Source organism: Anabas testudineus, chromosome 22 (genome assembly GCF_900324465.2).
Source record: "Anabas testudineus chromosome 22, fAnaTes1.2, whole genome shotgun sequence".
In the NCBI taxonomy this organism is placed as follows: Eukaryota; Metazoa; Chordata; class Actinopteri; order Anabantiformes; family Anabantidae; genus Anabas; species Anabas testudineus.
Window position 1 is genome coordinate 13,720,939 of NC_046630.1, and position 20,248 is coordinate 13,741,186.

The 20,248-nt window shown below is 40.0% G+C and overlaps 1 protein-coding gene across 1 annotated transcript in view; it reads right to left on the reverse strand.

Annotated features, from left to right (window-relative positions):
* LOC113148353 (matrix metalloproteinase-17-like) overlaps nt 1-16,365 on the reverse strand; it is a 46,466-nt gene extending 30,101 nt beyond the window's left edge. Inside the window, exons 1-3 of the mRNA XM_026340034.1 lie at nt 15,919-16,365; nt 436-568; nt 141-276 (exon numbers count right to left, since the gene is read on the reverse strand). Coding sequence (XP_026195819.1) covers nt 141-276; nt 436-568; nt 15,919-16,005 — 356 coding nt within the window. The 5' untranslated portion in view covers nt 16,006-16,365. The remainder of the gene's footprint in view (nt 1-140; nt 277-435; nt 569-15,918) is intronic.
* Nucleotides 16,366-20,248: the final 3,883 nt, after the last annotated feature.

The following is a 20,248-nucleotide window of genomic DNA, read 5'->3' on the forward strand; positions in this document are numbered from 1 at the left end:
AAAGGTCTCATCTTTACTAGGAATGGGGTTTGTAAACAGCAGCAGTAAGCAGCAGTGCACTGCACTTATCATTCATCTTTTCATCTATAAATTATATTAAGCAGATGCCTTAGCATTCATTACATTTCATTGCTCCCTACCTCCAGGATAAATGCCTTTTATTCCATTTGTTCTGTGGAATGAGGCTTCGTTTCCTGCGGCCCGCTGACCCCTCAGCTCCAGACACATCTGGCAAAGAACATCTGGGTGTTTTCATTAGTCCCAGTGTGGCTTGGTCTAAACAGGGAAGAAGAGGAGAGCAGAGATTGATAGTGTCAGAGCAGTGCTGAGAAATCTAACATGATACTGTATTCAGTAGTTTTCATGGCATCATGCACCCATACAGTCGAAAAACAAACTCTCCCACATTCGATTCAAACAAACAGAGCCTCATACCTAAGACTCCGGTTTCTTTAAGCCCCCCGAACTTCTGCATGGCTTTGATGGCCTTGGTCAGGGCCTCCTTCGTCTGCAGCTGACCAGTCACTGGGTCAGGGGGCGGGAGGTAGCCGAACTTGCTCAGCCAGTCCTGGAGAGGAAACAGTAGACAACGAGTTCAAAGGTCATCCCAGGCATTTCAAGGACTTCAAGTGTCTCAAAGTAGCTGAGAGCGTCTTACCTGTTCATGTTTACTAATGTTAATTACTGTACACAAGGTTTTATTTCACAGTGTTTCTTCCCTCTTTGTGTACATGGTTTAAAAGATAGAATCAGATAGTACAGTATATTAAATTGGAAATGTACCACCACAACCATTTACATACACAACATCCAGAGTCAAGGCCATAACACTACAAGGCCATGGTGATGCCTCTGTTCTCATAAGTACATTTTTCTCTAAAATCTTTTAATCTTTCTCATTTGCTGTCTTGCGCGAGCTACACACAGGAAAGAACTTTTGAGTTTCCATCTGCAGAGGACAGACTGTTGCATAACCAGATCTCGGTTTGAATTTTAAACAGATGCCATGTAAATATCATTGCCATACCTGTAGTGCTGATCTGATTTTGATGTATCATTTCATTCAAAGAATTCAGAGAATGATATGGGTGAGTAATGGTACAAAGTACAACAAAGACAGAAGAAATGTATGTAAAGGCATCGCTCTGCAGCTTCATTTCCATCTGAGACCAATGAAGTTGCTGCCAATCACCGCAGCCCAACTGTCGGCATTGATTGGTTTTGTAGCGTACAGGATCTGACTGATGGAGGAGTCTGAGCTGCAACTTGCGCGCTGCTCTTTTTCCTCTCTTGCCTTTTCTTCCCTGAGGTTTCTTTTTTGCCTTGGTTTCTCTCGTTCTCTCTTCCATTCATCTGTCTCTCAACTGAACTAAACCTCCTCCCACCTCGTGTACTGACAGTCAATAAGAGATAGCGCATAGCAGGTTTTTGATCCGCACTCGTCAGAGGTGAGTGACACAGATCAATAGCAAGGCATTCCTCCTGTATTGACAACGCTGGGGAAATCCCATTAAGTGAATGACTTCGCTTTAGTGAAGCTGGCTCATGGCTGATATTTGACTTGTTATCCTTGGCTTTGCTAAGGGATTGGGAAACGTTTAAAAGGAAATTGAATTGACCCTTAGCAACATTGGAAAGGGGGTGACAAACAGCTACCTTTCTGTTTCAAACTGTAATGCCACGGGATAGCAGGAAAATTAAATTGACTCGATAAATCAACAAATAACAAAAGTGATGACACTGTTTTAAAAAACTGTTTTGGTGAAGTTTTTCATTGTTAGTAATAAATATACTCAACCAACATCCCCGAAAAGTACACACAGGACCAGAAACATCATATAGGCCAAACCTTTCTGAGAGAGAATATCTAAGTAAAAAGTAATTCTATATTATCTAAATAAGTGGCATGTCTATAATCGTGTATGACTGTTTCCAGAAATGTTGGTATGTCCAAAATCGTTCACTGACAAAGTGACAAATTTAAGTACTCAATCTACAGTGGGCACAAAGAAAACTGAGACACAGATTGAAAAATCAAACAGCTAAATATGAAAAATAACTCTTACAGACGAGTGACTCAAGTTAAACCAAAGCAGCGCTGTACGTGGATGCATATTTGCGTGCGTCCTTTGAATATGTGCGCATCCACACAGGCAGAGAAATTCTCGTCCCTTTTACCAAGGCGTGGAAGTGATAGATGGCATCTGTGCTGTCGACAAAACCACAACTCATTGTTTTCACACAGTGCTCAGAAATGCACTACATCACACTTTTCTGTGGAGCCAGCAACTAATTTAAACCGTGACACTGTAGCTCACAGGAGAAAAAATGAAATAAGACCTGTAAAATACTGTAAAACCTGCCAAGGAGTTCAGCAACGTGCTGCTAAACTGCTAAATTATGTATACACAGAGACGTCACTGTGTTCAGTGGAGACCGGCTTTGCTGTTAAAATGCTTCACACACGTTGACTGAGTTCAATTAGAGAAACAAAAAAAGTACTTGATAAGATTAACAATAAACTCAAGTGTACTTATTGCAAAGCAGCAACAACACATGACAACTCCAAAGATAAAGTGACGATTGCAAGCAAAGCGACCGAAGAGGGAAAAAACATTTGAACAATTTGCATGAATCTCAAATTTAATAAGCCAAAATATAATGATATATTCCTCCTGGGGACTTCATCCTTGAAATAATAGATAAAGGGAAAAGGAGAATTAAATGAGTGAAGTGTTAGAGAGAAAAAAAAAACCAGAGTGGCCTAAACAACAAATTCATCTTCTCCAAATCTCTGATTAACAATAAGAGGACTGACACGGATGACTGAGTCTTCTTTAATCACTCATTAACATACACAGTTAAGCACAGACACATACATTCACACACATATACACTCCGAATGCACACACATTATGTCTAACACCCATGTATTGCATCCCAAATGAGAAGCCTTTTTTCAGCCCTTTGATGCTACAGTGGTAAATTGTTTGTCTCGACAACTGCAGCAGTCTTTTCTATTTCTATTGCTCTGCTGTGTTTTGCATAACATAAGAATGTGGACTCTTAACTTTTCTTGTGCATACTTGTAAAAGGCAGAACTAAAGGACACCCCGAGTGGCACAGAGTAAAGTTCAAGCACTGCTTCAAGCGTTAAAAAAACTATATGTACTGTTCTTGTTATTTTTTACATCTTCATTTAATTTATTCCAGTAGAAAAGAGCGCGTGTGAGGAAGCTAAAGGAGAGCAGACAGAAGTTTGGTTTAATGTCAACTGATGAACACCAGCTGAGAAACAGAAATGTTTTCAAATTAAATGTCTTTTTTTTTGGCCTTGGGTTATTGACATGTGTTTAATGAGAAGTCAAGTCTACATAAAGGCTTCAAAATATACCTTTTGACAAAGCATTCAGCAAATGAAAGCGCATGCAGAGCAAATCTGCTTACAGCTCAAATGAGTGTAATTATCTGATTTAACAGAGCTGCAACAATATCAACAACAACAGGACTGTCTTATAACTATAAGAACAGTTCATTTCAGTGCTGGAATCTAGCTAATGTCAGAAAATAAGTCAAACAAATCAAAACACAGTGGGTCTAACGCAGAAACTGTCAGTAAATCAGTTTTGATATCCACTCCTCAGAAACAAATAATTATGTGTTACGTCAGACTGAGTTGACTTGCTAATTGAATGAAAATGAAAAAGATTACTGTAGAGCGCTGGCTCAGCTGCAGTGCAGCACCTTTGAATCTAGTAGTTAATGACTTCAGCAGGGCAAATTCTTATTGATGTGGGGGCTTGACCCTATGTCCCAACTCAGTCCCAGAGGGCCTCTTGCCTCTTAGTCAAATTACCTCATGCTATATTATTATTCAGTTTTGATTAGTGTGTTTAAGTTTCCCTTTAAGTTACTATACAGCGACTACATCAGTACAGTAATGTGCATCTTTTTAGGCTGTGGGAGGAGAGTGCTCAGCAATGCACCGCAATGCTGCCCTCATTTACCAATAATAATGTACGAATCAGTCAACATTAAAATATTGTCCCTGTGAATCGCCTGCTGTTCCAGCCTATTTCTGCGACAACTATTTTAGCTCAACATACTTAGACACAAAACAGGTGGACTTTCCTGAGTGAAAGCCAATAAACACAGAGATTAAAATAAACGCTCATATTGATTTCAGCAGGTAACCCTAACAGATTTGGCTCTGTCTCGTGGCATTGTTTCTAACATACGTGCTGCCTTCATGTGTCTTGTCATTGTTAAGAGGGTGCCTTTCACCAAATACGCAAAATGAAATCATTTTCCATCATAACACACATTTCAATAAAACAAACATAAATGTTGTGATCCAAGTATGAGTTTGCAAAAGACGTGGGAATGCAATTTGATATCAACAGTTGTTTATGAAGTGTGATGCTGCCACCATTTATGATAAATACTTGCAAATCGTTTTTTGTGAAATGCACCCCGGCGCCTCAGTTGAATTTCTTCCAGCAAACATGGAGGAGTTTTTGTCAGATTTGTGAGGTTGTGTGTTGTTTTATTTATTTTATCTCTGGCTAAGAAAATAAATAAAAGATAGCTTCAACATAAATTACAGCACAAAGTCATCCTTTCCTTTTTGGGTCCTTCAAAGTAAGACTGTCATGTTGTGCACACACACATACTATAAGATCACCACAGCAACATCTCTCAAAAGCAGAATCAGCTTTGCTCCCATGCATGTGACCTCCTCTGTCCCACAATATCTCCCTGTTTAGTCCTAATGAACAACTGCTGAGTCCCTTCATCGTCAGCCTCACTGACAGGAAATGAGTCACTGAAAGACATTTAACCCCACGACCTCACTGACTCTCAAAGGATCATGAAGTAGCACAGTCCACTGAAGTGCTAACATTGTTCCCTAGTACCTCACGGATGAGATCACGTCTGTGAGTAACCTTCGGAGAAGCAGCACTTTTTAAAAAAAAGGTTTGAGATACTATGCTGAGTCCATTAATTAATGCCAATTAAGGATGACGCTCTCTACTGCCTCTTGGGTGCTTTTAGCTGACAAACAAAATGGGAAGACTTTTGTTTTTGCTGTTAGGCAAAAGAGGACGAGTCATTCAGAGCAGAGAACATTTCATGTGCACAATATCACAGTCTTACAAAAAGGAATGGCATCTTCCTTAGGCTGCACGAAATGTTTATTTTGAGCATTATGATATGGAAACCCTAGCACTTCACACATATTTTACCTCTTGAAGGATCTGGAAATAAGCCCGTCTTTGGTCATCTCTACACTGCTTTGTTGGTATGAACGCTGATGGCAGCAGCTGTAAGCAGCAGAGCTTAATACAATTTATTTATTTTTTGGAAAATACTATAGGTTTGCATTTGTTGTTGTGCAGTGTTAACTACATTATACCTGTGTGATCTCTCTATCTCTCTAAGACTCTGCTAGGCCATAGTGACCTTATGTGACCTTTAATGTAGGTAACCCTCGTGATGTCCAGATGTATAAGACATTTTTCAATGTTAACTAAAACAAAAAGAGGTCCATCATTTCTCGCTTTGAGTTGGGTGAGGAGCACCACAGATAAACAAGTTGGCCTGTGTGCCCCCTTATCACTATAGATCAGAAAGGCTGAAAGAAAAAAATGATTTTGCACAACAGACAAGGTGTTTGGAGAAAGTTTGAGAAGATGATATTATAATGATATATTATTGAGGCATTATTATTTTTATTATTATTATTATTACAAAAATAATTTAATAAGAACAACAACCATCTCATTTTCTTGCTGCAAAACAAATGCAACATGTTTTGATGGATCGGGGCTAACAAATGTCTCAGAGCAGACAAGTCAACAGGAGAGTGAACAATCAGCGAGGGAGGTGTTAATTACTGTATGCACCAAATGTGTGAGTGACATGAGTGACTATGTGACAGGCAGGATATGAATTTGCCACATTTGAAAACAGTTGGTCAAGCTACAAAATATGGATTTAATAATGCTTAAAGTTAACCTCTACCTCTACAAAGGAAAGTGCTTCAAAGCTGAGAAGTTATCATTACCTGACCGTGTTTCCTCAACATAACTGGGATGTTGACAAAATGGGGTTGTCTATCTAATATGTATATATTTTTACTTTATGCTTTTCACTAACAAGTAATATATCCTTAATTTTTGCAGGGGCCAAGTATTTTTTCTTTCTCTGAACCAAAAAAAAAAAAAACAGCTTCAACTTTGTCCACAAGACTCACACACAAAAGAAATATTCTGATGTTCACATTCTTAGCTCACTCTTTTCCCGTCCATAAGATAACATCATCATAGCCAACTTCTCTTTTACTAGTTAGTGTCTTGATGTGAACGGTAAAATCTCTAAATGTACTGTAGATACAGATCAGAGCGAAATCAAACAAGGAGGCCCCAAAATGAATTTTGTCCTGATTAAGAAACAGCTTTGACTACAAAGTCAAAGAGCTTAATTTATTCAGTTCCCTTAAAAAAATCCTTTGTCATCGAAGTGGCACATAAGCCAATTAACACGAATCACACAGATGTAAACGTCTCACATCCACAGATTCCTCTCAACTGTATTTCATCAGAACATCCATGGGCGTTTGCAGTCGACGAAGGTGCCATTGTTATTGCACGCTGTTGTAACTGCTTCCCTTTTTAAAACCAGCTTATTCAGAGAGACATGGCTCTCTCAAAGTATTACGCCGGGATGATGTAGGATCTAAAGAACGAAAGCTCACTTAAGTGTGTTTGACTGAGAAGCTCCTGACACCATTCCGATGGCAAATCCTGAGAGTAAACACAATTTACTGAAGAAATGAAGGATTTAGTCTCATTTGTGCAAACAGATAAGATCAAAGAGGGAGAATATGTGGTGTTAGAAAGAGAGAGGGAAATTGGGGGTGGCATAAAGCCTGAATGGCACATTTAATCGAACTGAAAATTGAGGCTGGATTGCAATGTAGGCAGCAAGAGAGTGAGAATTAATCTATGCCTAGAAGTCATCTGTCTGCTCTGATGCATTTCCTTCACCTTTCATTTGACTGCTTGAAGCTGACTGTGACCATATCTGGATAATTAACTTAAAATAGAAGCGTGCGTCAGGAATGGGAAAGGAATGTATCAGTTTGGATTGGTAATTTGCTTTAATGATGTTAAGAAAAAAACTTCTGGATTGTTTTTGAGACACTTAGGGTAAATTGGACAAATCTGTCTTCTAAAACTTCCGTTCCTGTAAGCGGGTGTACAAACTATTCATGCAACACTGATCAAAGTTAGAGAAAGATTGCAGCTTAGTTCAATAAATACATTGCGTGTGAAGTGATATTAGTTAAATTATTCTCTATTAAGCATGACTGCAATATTTTTCTAACCTTAACCAAAGGCTGAGTGCCTAAACTACACACACGCACACAAAAAAGAAAGTATTCCAATGTAAGACTGGATAATTCGACAGGGAAAGGAGCGGGTTGAGTGCCATGAGTGAAAACAGAACCTTTATAGCATCCAATTGAAAAGCAGTAAAAACACTATAAAGCTATAAAGCACTATATTGAGGGTTTCAGAGAATCTCATATATCAAAAGCTGCACACAGGTCAAAAAGCAGAACCACTGAACCGGAATCATTCGTGAGTAGAGGATCGTTGACCAACTCTGTGACCATGAGTAACGCGTCACCTTAAAAGATGGCAAACCAGCATGCTCTAGTCTAAGGCTATTTGGTGGTGATTGAAAATAAATAAAAGTTACTGCTAAAAGTTTAAACTCAGAGAGCTCTCACAGTTTTTTCCTGGATTTCCCCAGCAACAGTAGCAACAAGTGGTTTCAGTTTTCCAAAGCACAAATCAGCCAAGAATCCTAAATATTTTAACATTTAACAGCTAAAGTAGACTGCTCTTAATATTACAATAATTTATTATTATGATATTTATGAATTTTATAATAATTTATAAAATGATATTTTGTTATAATATTTATATTATATATTATTAAATTTAATTACTCCACATATATCTTTTCATTTTCCTTTACATACCATAGACATACTTTCTGTGCTTCTTTAACAGTAATTAACGGTCTTAATTTCTTAATCCAGCAGGAAACCCAACTTTTGGATGCCTGGGAGTATAAAATGCAGTTCAGTCCAGTTAAAACTGCTCACTTCCCTTTCTAGCTATTATTCTGTGAAAAACATAAAACCCCAGAACAATGAGTCCTATGTTGTTAACAAATGGACCTACGTTCATACCACGACTTCCTTTGTATGCCTCCACTGATCTGGCCCAGTTGGTATATTTAGTGCTATTTATGCACATATTATATAATTTCTAGAGAATCTACAATGCATTAGGAACATGGCACCGCTTCTGCTTTACAGATTTATGACAAAGCCTCCACAAAGAAGTGGGCATCCAAAAGCAACTAAGCTCTAATACCTTCGAGAAGGTACCAAAGAATGATTAACAAAGTAAAAACTCTTTTTTTCTGATTGATTGATGATTTATTTCTTGTTTCTTTCTCTGCAGCTCTGCAGGGTTGCAAAATATCATAAGTATTCATGCCACTAGGTCTTTTAGCTTCAAGAAGTATTTTTGCTCTGTGCATATGGAACACAAGCGTGACTTGTTGTGAGGGTACAGTACATTCTGATGGATGTTTTTACTCTGACACTCCTTTTTCTTTCAGTACGATGTGTGAACGTCATTTTCTAGACACTAGGGAGGAAAATCTGTCCTAATTTGCCTGTTTTTGTGTGTGAGAGTGTGACAACGAGGATTAAAATGTGACTGTAAGTGAATCATTTAATCCCTGGTTTAGAAACAGCTGGTTGTACAGAGACCCGAGACTCAACTCTTGCCTGTTCCTGGAGGCAGCGAGGAAGTAAGATGGAGAGACAGAGGTTTTAGGAGAAAAGGAGAAGAGAACACAAAGAGGGGAGGACAAAGAGCGTGAGAGACAAGGAAACAGTTGCTGAGAGAAAAAGAGGGAAAGATAAAAAGAAATATGACAGCCAGTTAATGTCATCAGAAACTGAGAGAATAGAGATTGAGAGAGAGCAGAGAAGTAAAAAGGTTGGAGAGGGAACTCAAGAGGAATAGAAAAAGACTGTATGTCTATGTTCAAATTACACGCTGAAGTGGCCCAAATCTGATCTTTTTGCCAACAGAGAGACGGACTGAATGATGAAGATGTGTCAGATTTGCTGGACATTTATAGAGAAGCTTCTGTTCAAGCAAAACCGGGATGAAGATGGGGGGAAACGGCTTGATTTGCACATGCTTGGCAGTTCGGGACGTCGTTCACACCAGAGCTGGATACATGCCACCTATAAATATGAACGTGAACCATCGACGTAAAAAAATCAGGTCTAAATAAAGATCAGAATGGAGCATTAAGGCCTTTAATTTGAATGAAGCCTGTTTCCATGCAAAAGACAAGCCAGGATATTGGAAGGAATCTGATTGGAGAAGGACACTGCAGAAAATGTGTCTGTTCAAACAAATAACACAGTTTATGTGTTTACATTCATCAAATTCTGTGATTTATCAAGGCTTACAGTAAATAATGCTAAGAATGCTTTAGGTTAATTAGTAAAATCGTTTAACATGGCTATAGCCACATGGCGACAATGGCTGACCATTCCTTGCGTGATGATTTGAAAAATGTTTTTCCAGACACTGTGTTAACCTCTCTGCTGAGACTTTTAATCTCTGGCTTGTCAGAAGATTAGTTTTGCCAAGGGCAAGTTTTGCTTCATCTGTGCCAGAAACAGCTCACCCACATTTTCACAGGCCAACAAGATGCACCAATGGCATCCCTGTGCAAATTTCTATCGTTTGTGTTTTATAGGCACGCGCACATTTCAGTTACAAATTAGTTTGCCGGGAGTATTAAATTCTAATAAACTATGCAGTGCATATGTTACGTGTACACTATTGCAGGAGACAGAGGATATACCATGACTGATCCCTCCGGTATGAAATTCAGATTCAGATTCAGCCATCCTTGAAGAAAAGTATTTATTTATCTATATGTTGTATTACAGGTGTTCATCTCAATTGAAAAGATGGATTATATTAACTCCGCTCTCGCCTATGTAACACGCTGCAGGCAATTGGAAATCTGTTGGAAATCCTCCTCTTTTTTCATTTCATTGTCTTTGTGAAAGGTCAGTCATCATTACATAGAGCTCGGTTAATCAATAATACTGTACATGTAGAATGTTTCTTAATCTGTGTGACCTTTAATGACATGGGAAAATGTCAATCAAGCCCACTTTGATATTACATTATTCTGCCAATGTGTATGTTGGCTGTAGCTCAAAAACCACAACAACAGTCATATGAAGGTATTAGAGATAAAGCTAAAGTTTAAAGCTGTAGGTGGAAAAACATTATGTACATGGGGATGTATTAATGTATTGTCCTTGTTTACAGTTCATAAAAGTCTACATACAAACTATGAAACAGCTTCTATAGGTTACTGTAGTGATGCTTACAAAGACGAAGATGTCTCTCTACTGTTAGTTGATGCATGTTGGCAACTGACACATCTACAGCAAATGTGCACATGCAAAAATCCACATGCATGCATGTTGACACTATGTGGTTGACTCTTTATTTTGACTAGAGCCAAAATTCAAAACCCAAAACATAAGAAGCCAAGTCTAATCACACGATCGTGAGTGCCACTGGCTCATTATGTTCACTTGATAGAAAGTTGAGTATCAGAACTGGACTACAAGGAAGTGGACCTAATTGCCAGTGATAGCTGGATGGAGACATACAGAAGCTTTTCTCCGCCACCCACTCAATCAGCGTTGGTCTTCCTCCCCCTCCTGTCTCGTTCTCTTCATTTCACTTGGACCTTCAGAGGAATTGGATCGTGAACATGCAGCCATCTTGTAGTTGATTCCAAAGATGATAAGAAGTCCTCGTCGTCCAGTCCCTTCTCCTTTATTCTTCATCGCCAGCCCCACTGTGACTTGTTAAGAAATCCCAAATTCTAATGAGAGTCATACTATGAGATCACCAGCGTGGCAGCAAAACACGCACACACACACACACACACACACACAACAATGCATCCACACATTTTCTAGCAATATATAAACAAGAGGAAACTGACTTACACACACACACATACAGACAAACCACATTTATTATGATTCTGCCAATCTCTGCAAGCAATTTCAGAGTAGCTTTGTTGTTACTTTTGGGTTTTCTTGATCATACTATTAAAGAGTCTATTGGCAGTTCAACTGGCAGAGCTATACATTATTTTAGGCTTCAGCATGCAAGCCAGCACAGCACCAGAAACCACTGTAATTACAAGATCTAGGCGTCCTTTGGATAGCAACGGCATCTAAATCCTTGATCTGGTCGAAGACAAGAGGGAGAGGCGGGGCTCCTCGGGTTAAAATAGAACTGTCCACATGGAGTTGATTTGAGGTTTTCTATATGGGGAGCCTTGGAGTGGGCTTGCTCAAGCAATTAAGTCAGTTCAAGGAAATGGAAAAAGACTATTGCGTGCAGCTCTGTTATGGAAGACAGCACTCACTTGCCCACAATATTAAATCCATCACTACTGTAAAATCAAACAAAAATAGATGGGGTAGAACTACTGTGTTGTGGCTTAAAATGAACATTTTAGATACACTTCTCAGCAAATACACAGATAATTAGGCAGTCTAGATTGCTTAAGACGTGAACTCCTACAAGAAGGCACACAGAAAAAAAGTTCCTCTGAAATGCATATGCAGGAAATAAACAAGTTTCCTTAAAGTAACAGGTCATATTTAGATTCAGTTCTCCAGGGTTTATCCTTGTAGTCAAAGAGAAGAAACACTTGCAATGCTTCCATAGGCACTACTTACAGTATAACCCTTCCCGTCTGTAATATTATTTTCAAATTCATGCATTTTTGTTCTGTTGTTGTCATTGATCGAAAACATCATGAAGTATTACAGCTGCCAAACATCAGTTCCACACCACTACACTACAACTGCAGCCAATAAAGTGTCAGATCATTTAAGATATTGTAAACTCTGACAACTGCCTCCGAAACTTTCAAGTCCCAGGGGAACTTTTACACTTAGCAAAGCTGTGATGACAGATTGGATGGGAGCAGACTGGAGGACTAGTTGGTTTCCACAGTATCGTCCTCTTCCTGAGAAGCTGAGAATGTGCTATATATTACGCACCGAGCTGTCACTTGTGCTCTCTGTCAGTCATCACACAATGATACATTCAATCCTACTGTGCGTTCATCTCCCACTTGACGTGGCTGAAAAAAAAACGCGCCCTTGCCCTCGATATAAGCCCCAGTGATGCGGTGCCACAGACAGAAAGGTCACACAGCTTGATGGAAGTGGGACAGCAGTGCTATAGTAAAAGTCTCTTTATAGTCCACCATGACACTGCAACGAGGACAAAAACAAATGAACATGTTGTGTGCATCTCTAATATACTTTACAAGCTGCTGAGGACATTAAAATAAAAGTAGAAAACATCTCTTCCTGAAACATTTAGGAAGATCTGTCCTCTCCTTTTCCTTTTCACTACATATATGTATATGTTTTATTTTCTTAACCCCATCAGGTTGCTCACTTATTTCATTGCAGCAATCCAGTCCGGGCAATTGACTGTCTCCGCATGCAGTTTTCACTTTGAGCGCCCGCTCACCAAGGGCCTCCGGGTGTAATCTGAAGAACCATGATGAGATGGTAGAAAACAGACTCCTATAAGGACTGGAAGAAGGAAATTGATGGAAGAAGACTGAAAGACTGAAGGGGGAAAGAATATGATACTGGAGCAATGTGCGCTTGTGAGAGGCAAAGAGAGAGCTAATGAGGGGTGGTGGTAGAGGAGCCGGGCAGGCTGGTTGCATGAGAACTCAGTATTATGAGGTCGAGCAGGGAGGGTGAATAAGCAGGGGAAGTGCTAAAAGTAGGTGGAGGAGGGTGCCGTCTACCAGACTTTTTTTTTTCCTCTTCTATTCAGTGACTATGGGACCAGATGGTATTCTCATTGAAGAAATAATAAAGCAAAATGAGAATCAGAAGCAGACTGGCAGGGTGTGTTAGTCCCACCAGGCCCCACACACTTTGGTTTGGTTTTATTTGATTTACAACACATAAAACATGAAACTTAAAAAAAGGATTAATTGCCACAAAGAGGAAAGTGATAGGTCTTTTTATCTGCAGCTGTTTTGGTCACCTCACTCTATCTTATGACAGCTGGTAAATCAAGTACGGAGCATCATCTGAAGGCAAACAGTCCCTTAAGTAGCTCAGTCGTTCTGCACTATCACAGGAAACAGCAATCAGGAGTAAAATGCCACAATGAGCGGAAAACATAGTGCAGATTGGATTGTAACTGTTGTGTAACAGTTCCCTCAAATGCTGACATTGCAAATTGGAGCTCTGCAGTGATGTATTGAACTAGATAACAGCAAAGCTGAAAACCGAATGCCTCAGAGCTGTGCTTGAGTTTGTCATTCCATTAATTGCAGTCACAGTGTACAGTTGTTACAAAGAGAGACTGATACATTTAGGACTCAAACCCCGACTAAAAGCAGAGCGGCGTAGCAATGTGGCTCTGAAATCTAATGGGACTGGGAAGCAGCAGAGCTGGAAATAAGGACACGGTTCTGGGAGTAGATGGATGCTTTGTGGATCAAGTCCCAAATGTATAGCATATAGTTATGAACACAACTGGGCTGAGAGATCAGAGCAGCTACTCAAACCCCCAACAACCAATTATCCACCTGATCTCAACAGCTGAGATCAATTTCATCAATGCAGGAGAAGTCTTATTTAAAAGTCAATCAGCCAGTCACAGGAGAGCAGGGTGCTCATCTGTCAGTCTGTGCAACTGTAAATGTCTTTCACAGCAAACCAACGAGAGGAGGCAAAGTGGAGAGTGAGTGATCGAACTCCGTTGTATGCTCTCATTCAGTCAGAGGTTGAAAACAAGTCACTGTGCAAAGTTTTCGGTCGAAACACGTTTGCACATCATGCACTGCCTGTTTGCTGAGTCGATTTTCAACTGAAAATGCCACACACGTGCTAGGTCTGGTTTCTATTGTAAGGATTTCCTTATGTTCTCTGTTTCACTTCATTTGACATTTAAGATTTGGGGAATTTGAACCTCAGCGTAGAGGAATGATCCCAGATATTACTTCAACCTTAAACCAAGAAATCCTCTCACTGTGAACCAGCATTAAACAATAACGTGGATATTAATGCTGAATCAAATGTTATACGATAATAAGAAAGATGTGCTTGTGCTGCAAATCCTAAAAACAATAAGGATCCGGCTCCCAAAGGCTTTAACACCTGTCAGCCCATTGTTCTGGTTTAAAAAAACTGTGGGCATAAAATCCTACGAACCAGTTGGTGCAGAAATGGTGGAGAACTGTTGTAAACACACGGCTGCTGACGAGAGTTCAAAATAACCAGAAATGAAAGAGGCGTGATTTGTGGATATCTGGCGAGGAACAGAACTCCAGTGATGCCCACATTACTCTGTCTCTGCTGGACGCCTAAGAAGCCAAGTGTTTGCACAGCTTGATAAAGCAGCCGTGATAATACGGCATCAGAGCAGCAACAAGGATTGCCTGACCAAACACCAGATCATCTGCATCCATCCACGCAAACGTGTTGACTCAGTTTCAACACAGAAATGAATACAAACACTTTAATGGTGGGAAAATATAATTAGACTTAGCAGTTGTGTACACAGATTTACAGCTGGAGATCTGTGTTCGACTGACAAGCATGTACTTAACCGATAACCCAACAGTGCTTTTTTAAAGCCACACTCTACCAGCTCCTCTGGAGACGTGTCCTTTTTCACCTTGTTGTCCTCTAACCGCCACCTGGTGACATTTGTAGATCGCCCGGTGTTGTTGCCTGTACACTCAACAGCTCTAGACAACGCCGTGCGCTAATTGTATCCAAGACCAAGGAGGTGTCTCCTGGAAGCACACGTCCACTGGGAGTCCAGCAGCAGAAATGCCTCAGAGCAGAGTTAAAAGAAATTAACTAAAATCAACAAGAAAAACAAGGCAGAGGCAGAAAGAGAGAGAGAGAGATGCATGGAGACAGAGGCTGGAGGAGCAGCAGTGTGACATGAATCCCTCTGTGCTTTAAGGAGCAAACCTGACTGATGGTAGTAAAAGTGTGTTTGTGTTGATATCATATCCTCAGGAGTTATTAATTAGTAACTGCTCCTTAAACTACAGCTGTAATGCTGGTGTATACTGTGGGTCTGATGGAAATATTGTAGAATTGCTTTCATTTGCTCACACAGGCTACAGGAAGGTTTAACTGAATTGTCTTAAAACATCTAATTCATTTACTTACTAACTTAGTGAGTTGCACCATAATAACAATAACTAACCACTAAAAACAACTAAACTCACAGCTCATGCCCTCTGTATGTTAATAAAATCTTATTCTAAAAGACTAAAAGTCAGACCTGGACTGTTTTATGTCTTCCATGACTCTTTAAACTTGGCATGAGATGACACAGTGGAGAAAGAGCATGACTGAGAGGAGGAAACAATAATGTCTGATGGCTCGGTTTGTAATCCGCCAAGGCAAATGCATTTAGACGCGTTTATTGCGAGGCATTGCAGAAATCCCGAGTCCTGCTCTGGAGCCCAGGCTCCTGATTCAAGCTCCCTCTGTCCGCTAAACTGCGAGGTGTTAAAATTCAGATCAAGTATCGCTTCGCCTCCGACGTCCGAAGGTAAACTGACCTTTTCTGCCGGAGCAGCGCGGCAGGGAAACGCAACACTGGGTCTAAAGGTGGCGTAACTTCCCACCCACCAGCTCCAGAAGTGATATTAAGTAGCACAACTCACTCCCCCGTGTAGAAATGGCAGCAAACTTACCACCCCCATGTCCAGCTGCTCGCTCGTCAGAGAAGGAGCCGCTCCGGTCAGAGGTAAAAAGCACAATATGGGCACCAACAGCAGCATCTCGGGACTAATATTCCTCCTGCACTCGTGAAGACCCGGAGAAGTCCTGACGCCCTACGACAGGCTGATCCTGCAGGGCTCAGACACCGACCCCGACAGCCGCATCCACGGGAGAAATCACCGACACTTGAGCGAAAGGTGAAGAAGAAGAAGAAGAAGAAGAGGAGGAGGAGGAGGTCTACCTCACCGTGGAGCGCAGGCACGTGAAGCACATCAAAAGGACGAACGGGCAAGTTTACTGTCCACAGCGCAGCACTCGAAACTGTCATCGACCAGAAGAGTCCAGATATGTGTTGTGTGTTATATGAAGTCCATCAGAGGTGGGATCGGTGCAGTAGAAAGCGCAGACTCTCCTCCTGACCGGTGCACACTCCAGCTCTGGAAAATGAAAGCAGCTGCGTGCGGTTTTTGTCCCGAGCAGCAGCAGCAGAGACCGCTCCTTGACGCACACACACACACACACACACACACACACACACACACACACACACACACACTGACTGAGTGAGGGTGGATGAGTGTTTGGCCCGGAGGATTCAGGAGGAGGGAGGCAGAGAGGAGGAGGAGGAGGAGGAGGGGGGGGCGCCTTTTTCTACTCACTTGGACACTACTGAATTACTGAAGCGCGCACAGCGCGTCTCAATGGTCAGGACCAAAGAAACGGTCCGCGGCTTGACGGGGGATAAACCCTTATTTAAACCAGCTGCCTTCATCTTTATTACAGCACCATTTACAGAAGTTTCAAGAAGTTAATTCAGAATATTTTTCTAAAACAAGAGGGACGTTTTCATGACGATGTGATCCAGTATCTACCTCATGATGATCACTCATCACTTCTTATGATTTGGTTCTGATATCAGAACCACCAACCAAATCAGTGGGGTCCAAAGATGTGAATCAATTATTCATGGCCAGATTACAACCTATGGGGCTCCTGAGCCAAAACTGATTTGTGGGCTCTGATACGCCATCAGTAGGTAAACAATTCCATACAATATACATTAATACTATTATACTGATATAAACACACTAATCAGGGTTAAGAAGTATTCCATAATTCCACACCTGCTTAACATCAGTACTTCACAGTGAGCACGTCTACTTTCCAACTTAGACTAACCAGTGGTCTACTGCAGGTTAAAGGACAGTGCATTGCAAACTGTGCACTGGACTTCATACAAACCACACAATAAATTTGGGAGCCATATGTATCTATAGTCCTGAGGCAGTTGCCTGCTTCTACTGTTTGGCACGCTTGAATTTTACGAGGTGCATTTCATTGTAAATCTTCATTGTACTGTAAATTGCCGACACAGCAGTAAAATGCAAAGCCTCACATGTGGCATGTCAATCTGAAACCACAATCATGTAAAATGTTCATGTGTCCTTTCATAAAATGAATTAGGTTTAGCGGTGCTACCGTGAGCACAGACCTCCCCAGCTATGCAGCAGCATGGGTGGGGAGGTCTGTGCTAGAAGAGACACAGAATGCTTTATGCTGTCCACGAAGACATCTTCAAACGTCCGGGCATTAGTCTTTATATTGGAGAACATGCTTCACATCATTTAGTCCTTAATCATTATTTCTTTATACATACAATTACAAAACAGCTGATGCACATGTGTCTTTAATAATTGTCTCTATTTGTTTATACTGTATTTTCCCTGATCTAACCCGAGACATGCTGGTTTTAAAGAGTACAGCACAGAAATGATGGAGAAGAAGCAGAGGCACTGGATAAAGTAAGAGAGTAAGATCAGTTTTTAGAGCTGGAACAGTCAACTGACTGTCTTGGTTGCTCTTTTACTGCATCACCAGTGAGAAATCTCAAACTAGATCAAAACAAAAGGTAATTTTATTATATTCTCCTCAGACCTCAGTTAATCAATATTCCACACGCAGTATAGCCTTTATCATATTATTTATCATTTCAGTGCCCTTTAAAGACGTGTACTGTAAACGTGTCCATCAGATCGGTTTTTCAGAGAGCAGGGGCAAATACCACTATTACTACTAAACAACCATCTAATGCTATTACTCTCTTACAGTAACATGTGTAATGAGCATTCAAATAGTTAAATCGCATCCAATTAAATCTACATATAAGCTGAGGCGAGGTCACTGAACTAGAGAAACTACATATGTCTCTGAGAATGCAAAGATGTTTTATTGTCGTACCCCTCATTGCACTTCTATTTTCACCAGATTTGGGAAAACATCAGAGGAAAGCACAAAACACTTTGCAGAGATAATTATTACATGAAACACTGGTATCATCCTGCTTCTTTCTTCTGAGGAAACACTAATGCACTTATTTATTTCTTTTGTGTTGCGTAACGCTGAAATCCACCAGGTAATGAAGGAACATAGTGTAATGACTAACAGTCACTAAGAGCTACATGCCTCTGTAGCATATTAACCATTCGGCAGACTGACTGATCAGTTGATGTGTTAGTTTAAAGCATTTGGATACATTTAAATAAAAGCTGACGTGACTGACTGCTGCTTGGTTTAAATTCATTTTGCTCTCCTTGTTAACCTGCACAAACCTCAGTTCATTCAGCCATCACTCAGTCTTCACGGCCCAAATCTGAACTTTACTGCTTCCAGTCCCAGTCAGACTTGCTGTGAAGTCACAACGTTATGATAATTATTGCATCTGAATATTTTGTCTCCCAGCATGTCTGCTGGCAAAAATAGGCATTAGCCACTCAGTTTCCTATTAACAGGAGGTTAAAACATCCATTTACTCCACTCAGTTTGCTGTGCACAATTTACCTGAAGTGTTTCAATGTCTTCAGACAATTTCCCAGAGAAATTTAGCTCATTTTCTCATGGTCGGATGGTATAATTATAGGAAAACCCATTGCCCGACGTGAACGTGGACTGCATTTCCTTTGCAATAGCAACACATGCATTTTAATATTTGTTGTAGCAGATGGTGCCAAGTTGGCTGCAGAGCTCTTGCATTGCTGAGATTGAAATCCTGAGGATAGATGAGTATTATTAAATATCTTTGTATACCATCAAGTCACGTCATAATAATCACATCATGCCCTCAGCTCTGGTATGTTGTTTGAACACGACTTAGATACAATTTTCCTACTAGAGGCTTATGTAAGAACAACATGCTGCATATTGCACAAAGTTTCTACAATTAAAAGCCTATTAAAAAAACATTCGTGCATTAAAATGTACTGTACAGTAAACAACGAATATATCTTAGCATTTATATGATATTCTAACAATCAGCATTTCTTTGTATAATTATAATCTCTAATAACACTTTGGCAACTCTTCATATGAGTAATTAGGAATCCACCTAATTATGCTGTAAATCATGTTTGACCAGTCACATCAAATCGTTATTCTAACATGGACATCTGTCCACATCCTCTTCTATATGCTTGCCACAACACACAAAAATCTAAAATACATACAGTAGCAAGAAAAAATATGTGAACGTTAATGTTTTTCTGTAATGTGATCTGATCTTCACCTAAGTCAAGACAACCAGTCATTAATTCCAAGGGTTCACATACCTTTTCCACTATCACTATGAGGTTTAAATGGTTGTTCTCAATAAAGACATGAAAGATCAGAGGTTTTTTGTTATTACTTTAGGCACATTATATTTGTTAATATTCTCGAGTTAGATAAAGAGCAGATCACATTTTATGACAAATTAATGCAGAAAACCATGACATCCCAAAAGGTTCACATACTTTCTCTTTGAGGTGATAGAACCATGATTAACCTATTTAAAATCCCAGAACAAAACTAATTTATAACCTGAAATCTTAAATTTATGGAAGTGCGGTCCATTTGTTGCATTTCCCTCATCCTGAGCAGGTGCTGCTGCTCTATTAAGATTCAGTTAGGTGAAGCATTGACATGGAAAAATATACTGCCCTTTTCCTGACTCTTAAAAAAATATGTTTGTGAAACTTAAGATACAGTTTTATTTCCCCTTAGGATACATGCATAAATTGCAAACAAACTTAAATTGGTTAAATGCAAATCCTCACCCCTCAGAAGTTTGCGTGTAATAAACCCAAGTTAGCGTGCCAATGTGCACAAGCCTCATTGTAAGTGTTTTCAATAACATTTATTCTGGTTGGAGGACTTGTCAATATCGTGCTGGACATGAAAATCGAACATGGTAATGGATGATGATGAGTTTTAATTAATCAATCTTACATTGTGTACATTATATATATATATATATATGTGTGTGTGTGT